The 17,829-nt window shown below is 41.2% G+C and overlaps 1 protein-coding gene across 1 annotated transcript in view; it reads right to left on the reverse strand.

The window, feature by feature from the left end:
- The window catches only part of LOC145895916 (uncharacterized), a 146,940-nt gene that overhangs the window by 75,235 nt on the left and 53,876 nt on the right, over nt 1–17,829 (reverse strand). The window contains exon 6 of the mRNA XM_082984692.1: nt 15,874–15,877. Within this exon, the coding sequence (XP_082840818.1) occupies nt 15,874–15,877 (4 nt within the window). The remainder of the gene's footprint in view (nt 1–15,873; nt 15,878–17,829) is intronic.

A 17,829-nucleotide genomic window follows, 5' to 3' on the forward strand; every position in this document is an offset into this window, starting at 1 on the left:
CGTTTCTTAACCTGGGTTTAAATCCCGGTGTGGTAAAAAAACGATACCGCCACAACTCCCGTGGTTCCTCCAGAAGCAACCAGTTGCCACAAGTCAACCATGTGGGACGACGGCATTACCGAAATGCGGTCCCACAAACGGAACAAAACACTGGCGCCTACTTCCTACATACGTGTGTGCATTTAGGACTTCTGGTCCCATCCTCTTAAACTCGGTGCCTCTGCAGGCATTGGTTGTTACGAGATGGTCAACATCCCCCTCTTTGCTGACCTCTCACCTCTCTCTTCTTTTAAAACAATATTACAAACCCCGCATAAACTGGAAACCCCCACAACACCCCAACTATCCGTCATTGAATACAACCTTGAAATTCCCTAAATTACTCGACCTTCGAATTAGAAACACGCACTTCTAAATATGAACACCACCTTCTTTGACACCGCTGCACACCTAAACTTTCCCAAACTCCCACAACCTAACACAACCTACGCCACAACCCTTACAGCCCTTCTGAACACCTCTTTGTTGCCATTCCATTTCGAAAACTCGTAACTAAATCCGCAGTGACCTTCGCCCTTTGAACAAGACCCCCCAACACCTCATCCAATCCCTTAAACAGTCCATAAACTTCAAGTTCGTAATCCAGCGGAACTGGGACAACACCTTTCCTGAAGGCGTCCTGGCCGATGTCAAACATTCTATCAATATAAATTAATTAACCTTCTCTCCACCCCATTCTTACATCAACAAAACTTAATCCTGTACCATTACGTAATTTGTTTTTTTTGCTATTCACGTTTAACATAGTTTACTTTTTCTGACGTTTTTTTTCTCTTATTCTCTTTTCTCTTCTCCCACATTTTTCTTTTAATACCTTTTTCTCTTTTTTTGCCATCGTTTATTTTATTTCTGTTTCCATTGCTTTGTGTAAATTTTTGTGTGATATTCGTTGTGGCGGATTAGTTTTCCAGAATACAAAAATACACAGTGGCCATCTGTCTGCAGCTCACAGCATTCATATTATTGGCTCCGCTTTGCTTGTGTATAAGATCAGCAACGCCTGATAAAAATCTTTAACATGAAACTTGCTAGTGGGAATACACTAAATGCATTATGATTGTAACGTATTTATACCACCTACAATATCAAAAATATTTTATCTTTCGTTTTGCGCCTAAAATGTTTTTGCTGAGGTAACCTAAAACTGATAATAAAGGCACATAGTGTTGCTTCTTTTTGTTACCAAACAATTCCACATGTATGGTCTTAATGCCACGTTTTACGTAACAATGCCACGTGTTGCGTAACATTGCCACGTGTTTGGTAACAATGCTCAATTTAAAAACAATGTGTGAAACAGGCGAACATAAAACTTTTAGTTTTCTTGGTAAATTTTGCAAAAAGATTGACGATTACGTTTATTTGAAATTTTGTAAAGTCTACGCAAACTGTGATGCGATCGACGTGTTGGCCACCCCTGATATCAACCTCTACTTATCTTAGATTCACTCTTTGCGCCACCCACTGGCCACTTCTTACCTCAACAACATTATTGTTACATGTGAGTGTTTCGCAATCAATAATTCCCTTCAAATATTGAAAACACTTCTAAACGCGTGGGGTTTTGAAACTTTCTTATTTGACCCGACTTTATTATAAACTGTTCAAAATTGGTTATTTTAATAGAAGTCAAACCCTGATAACATCGTCTATTGGTTGGTCACCACTAATACAACGAATGTAGGGAACATATTTAAGTGCTTTCACCTCATGTAAGGACTGGTTGGGTTTTCAGGATAAGTGGAAAAATTGGCCGGTTTCTCATCACTTCTGTCCCTGCAACTGCCATATACACCATTACAAAACCACGCAGCCCCCACCTCCCTCCCATCATCGCAAGTGAAATCTGCACAAAACACATGAACGTAAATCGATTTGAAATCCATTAAAATCTGCAAAACTAACCAATATATTAAATTAATTTAGAGTTTTTGATTTGTGACAAAATACTTACTTTCGCCACGTGTATACCGTGCTGAAGCAAATGTGATGAAGGAGAGCAGGATTCCAACTTCCTTCAACCAATACCTGACAAAAACACAAAGAGTTTATATCTTGCAATAATATATTTCTCTTATTCAGGGGAATGACGTCATCGTGAATTTTTGTGGAGTTTTACAAACTTTATGTCCAAGGAACACTGCAACGTTATTTAAGTTAACATGTAATCTCCAAAATTTCAATGGCTTTTTATGTAAACTGTCGTCACTTTTTTCTGTTTGTTTTTATTCTCATCCGCTTGTTGCCCAAACGCTTAGAATAAATATTCAGTAGTTTTCGCCAAATCTTGACAGCCCACGGAACCATTCGTGTTTTTTGATAAAGCATATTCAAAGGGGTTTATTGTCATTTTTGGAAAACAAAAGTTTATTCTCAACACTGGTTCAACCATATGTCTGATATAAATACTTTAAACCACGTTTAGTTTACTCCAGCCGATCCGTCGGGATTCCATCGCTTACAAAAAGCGGGCAAATATTGTAAGCGACCGTTTATAACCAGATGTCAGATTATGACCAGGCATAATTTTTGTGAGATATTAAGGAACCAATATTTCGTCCCGGGCTCACAATGCGCCTGGAGAAGCGTGAGACACCGTGTAAGTTCATAACACCTGTTAACTTTACAGACCAGACCGAGTTTAACCTTACTCTATAAACCGTAGCCCCAACCATGCTAAGACTTGCATAGAAATAACAAATTAAAATTTAAACGTGCACGCTTAGACGGGGTAGATATTTATGTTCATTATTATCCCTCGCCAAAAATTATGCATATTTATTGTTTTTCCGACAAAAATGTGGTTATATTTCACCATGTATAGAATTTAAATAGCTCACAAACCTTGCTCCCATTTTTAGTCTGTCGGACCCTTCCCTGATCCGTCTCAAATTCTCCCTCTGATCAACCAACGACTTTTGCAGCAACACAAAATGTTTTGAGTTGTTACAGTTTAAGAAATCCTCGCAAAGTAGCCAGAATTAAACGACTTTATCTGATATAATGTTTGTTGACGTGGATTCGTAACAACCAATCTACGCATACCTGTATAAGGTTGAAAAAGTTGTTGGCAAATAAGCTAGCCTAGATCACAGCAAAATATCCAACTCCAACGAAAAAATTTTCCCTAGGTAAATATCAATGTATATTGTTATGTATGATGTCCAGTCTATATTCATGCAACCTTACTATCGTCCTTAGATTTGCTTTCGTACTAAACATCGCCAGCGATTAAATATAGACAGGCATTGTTACGCAAATGACATGGATATTCTGCATTGTTCCTATTACCGTTCCTATTCATTATGACGATATTTGTTTTTTCTTTGCACTTCCTATTGTCCCAACACGAGACAAGGGCACAAGGGCCACACGGTCGGGCATTGCGCGGCTTCCATACGATTGTCTTTCTACAAACTAATATCACGTGACGCAATATTTATTCACGGCGTAATTGTGTTTTGCTTACTTACGAACGCAACTCTGCCTCACAAATAAGAAACTTCTTACTTCAAGTAAATGGGACTGAACTTGGGGTCACAAGTTATGTTTGTTACCCTTCGGGCTAAACTTGGACTTCGTCTGGGACAATTTGGATTTATTCCATCAATGGTTTCATCGACCCATGATATTTTGTGTTCATATTTGTTGTTCAACAGCGTAGTTAGCGCGAAAAAAAAATGATGGGATTTGTGAATATTTAGTGATGCTGCAACTTTCATGATTCAGGTAAAAATGTAATCGTGCAAGATATTGTGTATATTTGATTAAACAAGTGGCTCCCAAAATAGGCCCAATCGTACGGGGGGCGCTGGAGACCAAATGGGCGATTGGGGGGCGCTAGGAAATAAATGTGCGCTTTGTGACAGGGCAAATTTTCTCTTATAGCGTAAGTCAGTGTTTCCCAACCGGTGGTACGTGTACAACTAGTAGTACGCGACCGCATTCCAGGTGGTACGTGAGCACCTTTCCGTAATTTGCGAATATAGTTCGAATTTAATAAATCGTAACTGATTTCAAAATTTCGGATAGTTCATCCCCTATGTTACTTTGTAACACTCAACTAGGTGGTACACGACGAAATTGTTTTACCTCCAAGTGGTACGCAACCACAAAAAGGTTGGGAATCACTGGCCCAAATGATTCAGTCCAATCTTTGTATAATTTATGCTAATGCAAAAAGGGCTTTTCTCGCATGCTGAACTAGAAGTCAAAATGAGAATTTTCGGTGGTAAGGTTTACTTGTTGTTAACTAGAGTTTGGTATTCAAATATTAGAAATCAGACGAAATTGGTGTCATTCCACCAACCTCACCCATCGCATTAATTGACAAGCAACAAATAAATTCGTTATGTTTTTTGTCTGTTCTGTTGGGCGTTGTTAAATGACTAATGTGTTTAAAGGGCGGTACTTAAAAAAAGTTTGAGAAACACTGGATTAAACAAATCGCTTGCAATGTCAATGAACATATGTTTAACTCAATGCACGCTGGTAAAAACCAATCAAATTATTTGACGGCCATCGGATCTAACATTTCTTTTTAATGACCACGTGCGGTCAACAACCTGATGGCGGAATAAAACGTCGTTGTGTCAAACGACTGCATATATGTAGGCTGCATTAAATAACTCCAACCATTACTATATTGTTAGAACGCTATTCTTCATCATAATACGTTTTATATGTCGTCATGTTAAAAATACGAATATCTTTATGCGAGGCCCACCTCGTTCGTATACTAGAGTGCTGTAATATTTGCATGTTGAGACGCACGCATCAACTACTGACTCAAATTAGACAATTAAACGGATGTTTCAAGTTAATTTGCAATAGAGGAACAGCCAGGAAGTGGTCGAACGGGCCAAATTATTGAAATAACTTGCCATTATTCCTTTGATGATCTAAAACATAAGATTGTTGGATTCAAAACAATGTTTAATTACGGACGACGCTTGCAATATAGTTTCCAAATTTTCGGTCAAAATTAACCTGCGCGCCATTGGCAATAGCGCGCCCTGTGGTGTGAACACCGGTATAAACTACAAAGATAATGTTGCTGTTCCTGCCAGGCATATTATATTTCAATAGTTCGTTTTTCACGTAAAACCGTAACTCATATTCACCGACGCTTCGCTTGCTATCCAGCTAAGCTTTCATAGGCTAATGGTTCAGCACACAACCAACACCAAGAAAACGTAACACGAAAAAATAACGCTAACACCCCTGATGATATCACGTGATGTTATAAAAAGGGCTGGAAACAACAGTTACAGCAAGTTGTTGTAAAGCACCAGGAAATATACGCACTGTTTCCTATCATTAACACAGCGATTGTTCTTGTGGATATGGATCGCTTCGAGAAAAAGGCGCTTTGTATGATCCACCTCCCTTTCAAGAACCTTGTCCTTGTCGAAGGCAATCCGATGACCTTTTAAGGCAGCATGCTTGGCCAACGCTGTCTTCCTTGCGACTTTTGATGCAACGTCGCGGCGGTGCTCCTCAATTCTGGTTTTCAGGGCTCTTCCGGTATCCCTGTAGTAGACCCCCTTGCACTCTCCACATGGAAGTGAGTAAACCACTCATTTTGGTTACGGTGCTTCCGTAGTAATGAGGTGCGACAATAATCTACGGAATGTTGTGTGGGGCCTAATGTAGACCCTAATGTCATAATCGGTCAGCATCCGCTGTAAAATCTCGGTGAGTGTGGAGACATAGGAAAGAACCACCGAACCGAAGGTTGGCGTCGGGTCATTTGATGTGACGCCCGACCTTCTACGTGATATCCACGAGGGGTACGAGTTTTCCCGCAGCTCGTGTCGAATGATATTGATCTCTTCGTCATGATCTTCTTCGCTTGAGACCAAAACATCAGCTCTTGCTATAAGGGACTTCACAACCGCCTTTTTGTGTTGTAATGGATGCGCGGACTAGAAAGAAAGGTAGCGGTTTGCGTGAATCGGCTTACGGTAGACGCGAGCGCCGATTTTGCCGTCCACGTTTCGGTACACTTCCACATCGAAGAATGGTAGTTTCTTATCAATTTCTTCCTCTAGAACAGTGTTTCTCAAACTTTTGCCAATCACGTACCGCTCATTTGTTTTTTTAATACACTGCGTACCACCGTATTACTATACCATAACTGTTATGACATAACACCAATGAATAACAATTTAGCCAATATCACCAGTTGCTTGGATTTCTTTATTGTGCATTTGTGACGCAATAGTATCAACGTGAAATTGTTGCACAGTTGAATACACGATGTCAGAATTACTTCAACAGTGCAACAATTTCACGTTGATACTATTGCGTCACAAATACACAATAAAGAAAACCGACATCATGTATTTGCAGCGGCTTTGGCTTCTGCAAAGTGCGGCAAATTGTATAGAGTAGACTAAATCGCGTACCACTTGAAAAGCTCTCGCGTACCACTAGTGGTACGCGTACCACAGTTTGAGAACCACTGCTCTAGAGTAAACTTTATAGAATCGCCAATGCCGTTCTGGTGGGCAAGGAAGGAATGGAGGACCGATACATCAATAATGCAAAACGTATCATCAACTCAAGGCCTCCAAAAACGAGGAAGATGTGCAAATGTTGCAAGCGCCCTATTTTCAATCGTCTCCATTGCCACATTGGCAATCACAACGGAGACGGGGAACCCATCGCCGTCCCAAATACCTGTTGGTCAGAAATCCCTCAAAAAGAGAAGTAGGTCGCGTTTAAGCACAAATTAAGCCCTTCTGCAATGTCCTCGCGAGACAGTAGCGTTCGCTCTTCAAGATTTTCGTCTTTTTGTAAACGGTCCATGAGGTTTTTTTTAATTTACAGTGATTTAAAGTTACAGGCTCTTTAACATATGCAGATATGTTCCCAGCAAACATGGTGGCCTTGTAGCGCTCACATTACCGCATTTTAGCGAAGCGGATTAATTGCCTTTTTCGCCGCGTTTCTCTTTTGCTGCTGTTGCGTAGACTCGTTGATTCTTTCTTAACTTTGCAACAGAATAAAGCTGTGTAACGCCTTAGTGGTGACCCCGACGAGTCAGAAACGTATATTTCTTGACATAAATTTCAAGTTAAGATGGATGGTAGTGATCAGAACGCTGTGGCTATTAAACTCCCCACATTTTGGATGTCGCAGCCACGTGTTTGGTTCCAGCAAGCTCAATTTGCTTTGAAGAAAGTGACAGCTGACGAAACCAAGTACTTTTACATTGTGTCAGCTCTCGATCAGAACAAAGCAAGTCGTTTGATTGATTTACTTGAACAACCGCCGCATGAAGACAAGTATGCAGCAATTAAGGAGCGATTGCTGACTACTTTTACTTTAACACCGTCACAAAGAGCTCAACAATTACTCCACATGCCAACTTTGGGTGACCGGCTGCCAACTGCCCTAATGGACGAAATGCTGGCGTTGCTTGGGAGTGAGGAACCTTGTTTTTGTTCAAAGAATTATTCCTGGAGAAGATGCCCGCTGCCGTACGCACGGGTTTGGCTGGAAAGGATTTTCCTTGTGCTCGCGTTTTAGCGCAACAGGCGGATGCTCTGCTCTTGGCTAGTAGAAAAGACGAGGAATACGCGGTGTTAAAGGTGCGACGCTCGAAGTTCAGTACTACTACACCACAACAAGTAAGAAACGCTCAAACATTATGCTTTTACCACCGTCGTTTCGGTAAAAACGCACGTCAGTGTTGTCCTCCATATGCGTTTCGGGGAAACGAGCAAGCCGACCGTCTTTAGCGGCTGCGACGGCCGGCAAAACGAGCAGCCTCTTTTTTTTAATAGACCGCATATCTGGGCGTAATTTTCTTGTCGACACGGGGGCAGAAATCAGCGTTTTTCCACCGACTCGCTTTGAGCGCCACACGAACAGGCCCGGCAAAACCCTTGTGGCTGCGAATGGCAGCAGTATTCGGACGTACGGCTCACGTCTGATCTCGCTTAATTTGCCCGCTGGGAAGTTTAAATGGAATTTTGTTTTGGCGGATGTCTCCAAGCCATTGCTCGGCGCCGACTTCTTGAGAGCACATTCTTTGTTAGTTGATCTTCAACGACAGCGTTTGGTCAGCGCACAAACGTTTGCAAGTTTTCCTATTCGAAAAGCCGGATCTTTATTTCAACGCATAAATGTTCTCACCTCAGACAAGTGCGATTACGCGCGTTTGCTGGCCGCATTTCCCGCAGTTACAGCGCCTCACTTCTCTGAATTGCTCCCCAGGCACGGAGTGCAGCATTTCATAACAATAAGTGGACCTCCAGTTCACGCGCGTGCTCGGCGCCTTCCTCCTGAGAAACTCACATTGGCAAGAAATGAGTTCGCCAATATGTTAAAAATGGGGATTGTCAGACGCTCGTCCAGCCCCTGGGCTTCGCCACTACACATGGTTCCAAAATCTACAGGCGGTTGGAGGCCGTGTGGAGATTACAGGCGATCAAATGCTGCTACTCTGCCAGATCGTTATTCTATTCCTCACATTCAGGACTTTTCCGCAAGTTTGGCAGGATCTACCATTTTTTCCAAAATCGACCTTGTGCGTGGCTACCACCAAGTTTCAGTTGCCCCCGCGGATGTTGCCAAAACGGCGGTAATTACACCTTTCGGTCTTTTTGAATTTCTGCGCATGCCATTTGGGTTAAAAAATGCCGCCCAAACATTTCAACGTTTAATGGGCACAGTTTGTCGGTCTCTTGATTTTGTGTACCTCGATGACATCTTAGTAGCCTGCAAAACACCTGCTGATCACTACAACCATTTAAAACGACTTTTTGCACGGTTGGCAGATCATGGTCTGGTCATCAACGTAGCCAAATGCCAGTTTGGCGTTGACCAAATTGATTTCCTCGGTCACAGAGTCAATATGCATGGTGCGTGTCCGTTGCCTCACAAAGTGAAAGCAACCCAGCAGTTAGTTTCCTCGTCCTACAACCATCAAGGGCCTTCAGGAATTCGCGGGTATGATAAATTTCTACCACAGGTTCATACCAAACGCAGCACGCATCATGTCCCCAATCTATGAAGCGTTTTCGGGCAAAGCAACACAACTCGTCTGGAGCAATCGACTGACTTCAGCGTTTGAAAAAGCGAAGGCAGCACTTGTGCGCGCGACGCTTTTACACCACCCTCTGCCTCAAGCGCCAACTGCCCTCACTACTGACGCGTCACAAACATCGGTTGGAGCAGTGTTGCAGCAATTCATTGATGGTGTCTGGCGACCGTTAGCATTTTTCAGTAAACGTCTTCGACCACCAGAAGTAAAGTATAGTGCATTTGACAGAGAACTTCTCGCTTTGCATTTGTCCATCAGACATTTTCGCTACTTTCTGGAAGGTCGCTGTTTTGCGGCTTACACTGACCACAAACCGTTGATTTTTGCCTTCACAAAAGTTTCCCAACCTTGGTCTCCGCGACAACAACGTCACTTGACCGCCATTTCCGAGTTCACTACCGATGTGCGATACATCAAAGGAAAGCAAAATCAGGTCGCAGATGCTCTATCCCGCGCCTCCATCGACTCCATTGAATTTCCTTTGGACTTGGATTACTCCGCTTTAGCAACCGCGCAGCTTGATCCGGAAGTTCAAGCATACCGCACGGCTGTGACCAATGTCAAGTTGCAAGACATACAGTATGGTATTTCCGAGAACACCATACTCTGTGATGTCTCTAAAAACGTCCCACGCCCCATTGTACCCAAGTCTTGGCAGCGTAAAATTTTTGAAATTGTGCATGGTTTGTCGCACCCATCTATTCGAGCCACCCGCCAGCTAGTTGCTTCCAAATTCGTGTGGCATGGGATGAAACAACAGGTTGGATTATGGACCCGCAACTGCGCATACAATGTCAAAAATCGAAAATACAACAACATGTACGTTCACCGCTCGAAAACTACCCGCCTCCACGGGCTCGTTTTGCTCATGTTAATGTGGACATAGTCGGTCCACTTCCGTCTTCACAGGGCAATACCTATTTGTTTACAATGGTCGACCGCTTTACGAGATGGCCAGAAGCTGTGCCTCTTCCTGATGCTACCACGCCAACGTGTGCTAGGGCATTTGTTTACCACTGGGTGTCGCGTTTTGGTGTACCTTTGGACATTTCCTCCGACCGTGGTCCACAATTCACGTCTGATTTATGGACATCTTTCAATAGGTTTCTTGGTGTCAAGCTTCATCGCACGACGGCTTATCATGCCCAATCAAATGGTCTGGTCGAACGTTTCCATCGCCACTTGAAGAGTGCCCTTATGGCTCGGCTCACCGACAGCAATTGGATGGACGCTCTGCCCTGGGTTATGCTTGGAATCCGCACCGCTCCAAAAGAAGATCTCGGGACATCGTCTGCTGAGCTCGTTTACGGTTCACCGTTGACTGTACCTGGCGATTTCATTGGTTCAACACCCACTGAACCGTCCCCGCGTCAACTTTTGCCCGCTTTGCGGTCGGCTGTTTGCAGGTTCCTGCCTACACCAATGTCGCGTCACTCACATCCGCATGAAAATGTTCCAAAGTCATTGGACACTAGCGCTTATGTATTCTTGCGCACAGACAAACATCGCCCGCCTTTGACACCTCCGTATGATGGGCCATACCGAGTCATAGCAAGAACACACAAAAGTTTCACGCTGGACTTCGGTGGACGCCAACAGACAGTTTCTGTTGACCGTTTAAAACCTGCCCACGTCGACCTGACACAACCGGTCCAAACGGCTCAACCACCGCGTCGAGGAAGGCCTTGCAAACAGGGTCGAGTTCCATCCAACGGGCAACCAACATTATCACCAGACTCTATTCAATGCACGCGCTCTGGTCGCATTACTCGCCCTCCTGCCCGTTTTTGTTTGTAAATTTTGTTGTCCGCTTCTGGCGGGGGGTTATGTAGCGCTCACATTACCGCATTTTAGCGAAGCGGATTAATTGCCTTTTTCGCCGCGTTTCTCTTTTGCTGCTGTTGCGTAGACTCGTTGATTCTTTCTTAACTTTGCAACAGAATAAAGCTGTGTAACGCTTTAGCCTAATGGTTTTAATGTTCACGTTTGTGGCACAGGTTTTTATTGCAACTACCGATTATCTGCTTTTACAGATAATTGCGACAGAAGCAAATCAACTTTTCTCAAAAGCAAACTTGTCCACTGCCCACAATAATATTTGAAGTCGGGCCTACATTGATAGCACATGCAATAATAAATAACGGTGACAAGTGTTTGTTAAAATGTTGCAGAACAGACGTGTTTGAGCGCTTGTATGAATATACTGCAATATTCCACAAAACATTTTCTGCTTGTATTTTATTAACCCAAGTACTTATTATGAGTCTCCATTTAAATACCTGATAAATATATCATATTTTTGCAAAGTTGTAGAAATGACGTAGTTTATAGCAACCACTTTCCATGAACAGAATTAGTCCATACACACAGGGTTTTTTACTTCCAAATGCTTTGCAAATTTTATTATATAGATGACGTAATAAAAAAACGCTGGGATAATGTTCACTCAAAATACAAACACCAAGGTCTTCTTCCAAATGGAAATTGTGAGGTTATACACAAATGGTATCCAAGCTGCGCCATAGGCATCCTATTTCTGTGAATACAGTATTATGTTCTTATTGATTACTTCCCGTGCGTCTGGGGAATAAATTTCAAATCATCACAGGCATGGCTTTCGTTTGGCAAAACCTGCGAGTTCCAAGCGGAGACAGGCGAGTCGATCTTTCAGGTTTTCCGGGAAAGTGCGAGATTTGGAAGGAATTCAACCATCTTTCTCACGTTGAAGATTGCATTGACCACGATGTCCTCGTAGTAAAGAACGATTTTCTTTTTCTTAACAAAACTCCCTGGTGGTATGTTAACACTCTCTGGTGGTATGTTAACACTCCCTGGTGGTATGTTAACACTCTCTGGTGGTTTGTTAACACTCTCTGGTGGTTTGTTAACCGGATGTTCATTTTTCTGCCTATCTTTCTACGTTGAGTTCTGCGGATAAAAGCAGGAATTGCTTGTAAAGAATGCATGTGTTTTGCGTCATCAGCTGATTAACATAGAACTGCCATGAAGTTTTCAATGCAACCTTCTTTGATCTCATCTTCTGTAACATGACCAATGTGTCGACTTTGTCTTCTGAGTCCGGTAGTTAACTGCAGACAAATTCGACTTGTACGGGTTTCTGAATATCATGATAAATAATTCTTCCCATATGTAAGCAAAATAGCAGTATATATGTAAGCAAGTTTGTATCTAGAAGGTTGCGTACGTTGACCACAAATGTTTTGTTAGGTATGAGCACTTTCCAACACATTGGTAGCAAATTGGATGATTTCTTGTGAATTAAGATTGTATTCGAAGATTAACCAACAACGGACATTGGGAATGGAGTAAATGACTCTGAACAGCCAAAGCTAAAATGCCTATCATCACAAACACCAGGTTTGTTGGTGTTAATGTTGTTAAATTTTCCTTTCTGAAATTGCAGATCATGAATGTTGGGTTGGTTGTCTTTTCGCGCAGAAACCTATGCCGTTCTCACCAGACAAAATTTGTTGTGGAGCTGGCTGGTTTGTGTTTTGCTTTAAGTTCAGAGAGATACTTTGAACTACTAGGTTGAGAACCTTTATTCAAACAGGCAACGTGTACAATGGCATCTGTTCATCTGTCCAAGCCATTTGTGAGTTTTAATGGTTTATATAGAGAGAACAGAATTGCTGTGATACATTATCAACTTTTTTTGCTAATAGTTGTTCATTTGCTATTACTTGGTTTGTTTATAGTCATTTGTTTGTTTGAATGTCTGCATGCTTGTCTCATTTTATTGTTATTGATTTTCAGGTTGTAGTTCGGTGTGTTTGTTTGTATTTGTGGCTTTTTAATCCCAGTAGTGACTGTTTTTTTTTTATTTTAGTAGACTGGTTACGACTTAATAAAAAAAACCTTTCAAATTTTTTTAACACTGTGTTGATTCAAGCATTTTTTGCATTAATTAATAGAGATCAGTAGTTGCTGTACATAACCATCAGAAAATGTGAAACTGACTGGTCATAGCATGGGTGTAATTTAGAACTCTTCGCCATTTGTTTATTATCTACATGTTGTTGGAAGTCACAGTTAAGATTGGTGAATCCCAACGTTTTGTGGTCATGTACCCCTGTGTTAAATTTGACGAAAGCTTTTCTGACAAACTAAATTGTATATTTGTTAAAATACCAGAATCACAAATATATTTGTAATTCCATAAAAAAAGTAAACAGAAACAAACATAATTTTGCGGCAAATTTTTGTGTGCTTTTATTCGTTTACAGACCGCCCAAAATTCATCCCACTTCCACCTTTGGGGTTCTGAGCAACATTTGAATTTTAAAGTTTTCCCTCAAATTTTTGCAAAAATTATTTCGGTCATCGATAAATTTCTTCCTCTTCTTCTCAGGTCATTCGTTATTTTCTTGTTCTTTAATGAGTCATGGCGGCATGCTTTAAACTTCCCTGTCATGCAGATATTTCCTAAAGCAGTATTTTTCAACCTTTATGAGCCACGGAGGACTTTTTTTATTGAAATAATCTTGCGGAACACCTAACTGTTGGAAGTATTGCAGCATTATACTTCACCAGCATCAGGCTCGCACAAATACATTGATTACTTTCATAAAGCTATTTACGCCCCTCGTGATAAACAGGTGATTTCTGACCCGTGTTCCACGGAATATCAGTGAAACTAATAAATTTCTTGCGGAACACCTGACGATCTTTCAGGGAACACTGGTGTTCCGCGGAACACCGGTTGAATATCACTGTCCTAAAGCAACTCATTTGGCACATGAAACTAATAAATTTAAATATATCTATTGTACTTGTGACTGTAGACAAAAAAGGTTGGAGACAATATTTTTTCTGTTTTATGTGACCAATTGTAGGCAAGAAGAAACTTTTTGTTATATTTTCGCAGCTTAAATAGTAGCAAATATTGCAAAACGTGATTCATATGCGATTGCCAAAGTTACCAGCAAAACGCTAATTTACAATCAACGGTTTTCCTTTGTCATTCTGTTTTGTAATGTGACTAAAAATGTGAATTAAACGAGTGAACAACACCGCTGTATTGTTTGCTAAACTTCGGAGAACTAATAACATAACTTTTTTAAACATAGGAGGCGATTGAACAATACCGCCTGTGAGTCATATAGGCGTATTTTATGACGTGTTGATATTTTTTGACTCACTGTGTAATGGACAAACATGATGGCGTATGACACAAATGTACCGCCTACATGTAAAGCCAGACAAGATCAACGTATGGGTGACAAGGTTCTTAAATCAAAACGTTACTTATTTAACCATGTTCGTTTGCACAAGAGTCAATAATTTTCACATTGCTTATTTCAGGACAAAGTGCGCTATTTAATCCACGTATTCCTTAAACAAGCAACAAGAGTTGCTAACAGGCAGCCACGCTTGGCCGAAACAGACGGAAGTCCAACAAATATCCATACATCAACAATTCTGTCTCAGAAATAAGTCCACTGTGGATTGATGTTTAGCATCTTGAATGGCGTTGGACAGAAACCTTAGCAAAACTGCAAAAAGAAAAGTTATGAACAAAATGATGATTTCATTATTTATAAAGGAAGGTGCTGATATGGTGTGTGTAGTTCATGTTCTATGTGTCATCGGGTAAATCCTCGCGTCGGTCTTGAGGTTTTGCAGCATTAACATGATGTCAGAAGGTGGTCCATTGAGGGTTTTTGGTGTCTTTTTTATGAGATTACTACACAACTTTCGATATCGCCAACAACCGTGTTGGATTCGCAACATTGGCACCAGTTTCAAAGTGATGGTTATCAAGCCCAACCTGAGCAGCAATAATTTAAAAGCTCTGTCGTTGAAATAGAAATGAAAAGAAATATAGAAATATATAAAATCAAGTGTAAATAATACATTTCCATTGCAAGTGATTTTTCTTAAATAACTCCAACCATTACTATATTGTTAGAACACTATTCTTTATCGCACGCATTCATTACTGACTCAAATTTAGACATTTAAAGTCAGATGAAGAAAATATCCACAGGAGTTGGTGGTAGAATCGCGCGGATTAAACAGTCGGTGAGTATTGTGTTGACTTTTTCCCTTCAAAAGGATGTAGCGTAATGTTGAAGAATTTGTGCAAAATTTAATTTTAACCCTTGGCGGAGTTCCCGCTCCGCTTTCCCGCAGATTTTTGTTTCAACACTCGGTCTCCCTCTTCAACAGCGTGACGACTGATTTCCTGCTCAGCGTTCAAATATTTCCATAATCATGACGATGAAACAATGGTTGCAAGTTGATTGACAGCTTCGTGCGCGGCGCTCCTCGCCTGCCAGTCTGGCAAATTTAATGTTGGCTTCTTGACAGGATAACCCTTGTGGTTTTTATCGGTGCCCATGACATTTATATTGATTGTTTATGTTCAAGTACTTTTGTGCAAAATTAAAATGATTCGGTCAATATTCGGGTTTGGATGAATATTAAAACAATCGGCGAATCCCGGACTTACAGATTACCCGAAAAACTATGTGAGATAAACATGATTACAGACAATCTTGCTGAACGTGGCCAAGTTTGGAAACTGTCAAAAAGTTTTGCTGCGCAGATAAAAGAGCTGTGTGTGCAAGAAGAGGTAATGGTTTCATTCGATGTGTTTTCCTGTTCACCAACGTACAGGTAATGTTGGCCGCGAACGTTGCAGCCGAAAGATTACGAAACGACTTAACTTTGGAACAAACGTTGCTCGTTGCTGTCACACATTGTAGATGTCTTCGTTTGGTCCTGAATGCCACCTACCTTTGTTTCAGAGGTAATCCTTGTGAAAAGATTTTTGTTACAGCCATTTGTTCTCCACTTTCCGTTGCTGTCGCGAACTTCATGATGGTCGGTTGAACATTGGACATCGTTAGTCAGCCCTCCTCAGTTTTGGAGACGTTTTGTTGATGACTCATTCGTTGCCATGCAACGGGATGACGTATAGTCGCTGCTCTTACATCTCTGTTGAACCAACTTCACAACGGAGAGCGAGCAAGGCAGTAGGTTGTCTTGTTTCGATGTTTTTGTTCGAAGAGAAGAGAGGGCAACCCTTTCCACAAGAGTATTCCACAAATTAACTCATTTCGACAGATATTAGTCGTTCAGCTCGGCGCACTCGATCGCCCACAGGCGTGTTTTTCACTGTATACTGAAGCTGAATCATTCATAACAAATGACGTAAAGCGACAACAAGAGGTAGGAAACGTTGATATAGCGCAAACAATTATCCCCGTTTTTTTGTCGAACGTAACCATGGCTTGTCGAGGAGGTGTGTTGAGGGCGAAACACGGGTGCAGTTGCTTAGCGATCAAACACAGGAAAGAACCTGTTTTATTTTCGCCATGACGACAATTCAAACAAGAACCAACTCAAACAGGGGAGGAATTTCTCAACAAACTCATGAAGTGTAGATGGAACTTGTACCACATCAGAATTTACAAGTTCAAGAATACACACACTTTTACCCTCTCAACACTGTGTTTATTGATAACAACAACAAGTAGCACAAAATATGCGCAATCAGCAAACATTCAACAAAACGATTGAATTTTCGTGGAAGTTTAAATTAGCCGCGAACGAACCAGTTGATATTGAATGCCAAACAGTAATTGATCGTTAGAAAAAAAAACTTTAAACAAAAATATTGCTGCTGGACATTTGATGCAATGTTAACGATGGAATGTGAATTGTGATGCTATTTACACAGAGAGTTTGTCCTGCTAAGAATTTTACGACATCTTTTTTTGCATTAAAATATAATTATCAATGATATACAAAATACACAGGGCAAGGTTTATGTACAAGGCGTGTGAGAGGGGGTTTTGGGGGGGTGTTTTTTTGAACTTTTTTTGGTGATATTTGAAGGTAGCAGATTATATTTTCATCTGTCGATAGTTTGTATTCCATGAGTTGGTTGCAGGGAATGTTTCCAACCTCATAACATCATATTTACAAGTAAGCGTTGATCCAGAGACAAAATGTAGTAGGGAAGTCCCTTGTATCAAGGGGAATCACCCGCATCATTGTAATGTCCAATACATAAAAGGAAGAACCACCACATACAACCAAAAAGCAAAATAAGCAAACTGAGTGCGTACATCAACCAAAATTCACGTATTTTTGTTCTTTTGTTTGGGTCTGTCGTCAAAGATGTTACTTTGTCCTACTTGTGAGATTTTTGAATGGAAAGTTAAAACTTGATATATCAATCTTATGTTGTGATTACTTTTCCATCACAAACTAAATAGGATTCTACAAAAAGAAGGTACGCGTGACGTCAAAAAACAAACAAACACATTTTCCACAAACTGAATGCAAGGTTTATTTACAGATCGGTTTCTGCTTCAACCACATGTAAGTTTTCTCGGTTAGCAACCACAACCACATTTTCCTGTTGCTCTTTCTGTGGTTGAGGTCTGAAAACGGCACGTAGGCCATCCCGGACTCTATCATAAAGTAGTTTCGGTGCGTTGGAGTAGATGAGGGGATTTAGAGAGCTGTTGATGGGGAGTAGGATAATTGCTGACACAGCGTACATCACTGGAGGCATAGGGACTCCACCGATGTTTACAAATGCCATGATGGAAATTGGAACCCAGCAGAGAAAATCGGTAATTATCAGTCGAAGGATTTTCTTTTGCATTTCTGCCGAAACAAACGGCATTAATGGTATAATATGTCAGCAAATACGAATGTGCTTACCTTTGTTTTGT

The sequence above is a fragment of the Ascidia mentula genome, chromosome 3 (assembly GCF_947561715.1).
Source record: "Ascidia mentula chromosome 3, kaAscMent1.1, whole genome shotgun sequence".
Lineage (NCBI taxonomy): Eukaryota > Metazoa > Chordata > Ascidiacea > Phlebobranchia > Ascidiidae > Ascidia > Ascidia mentula.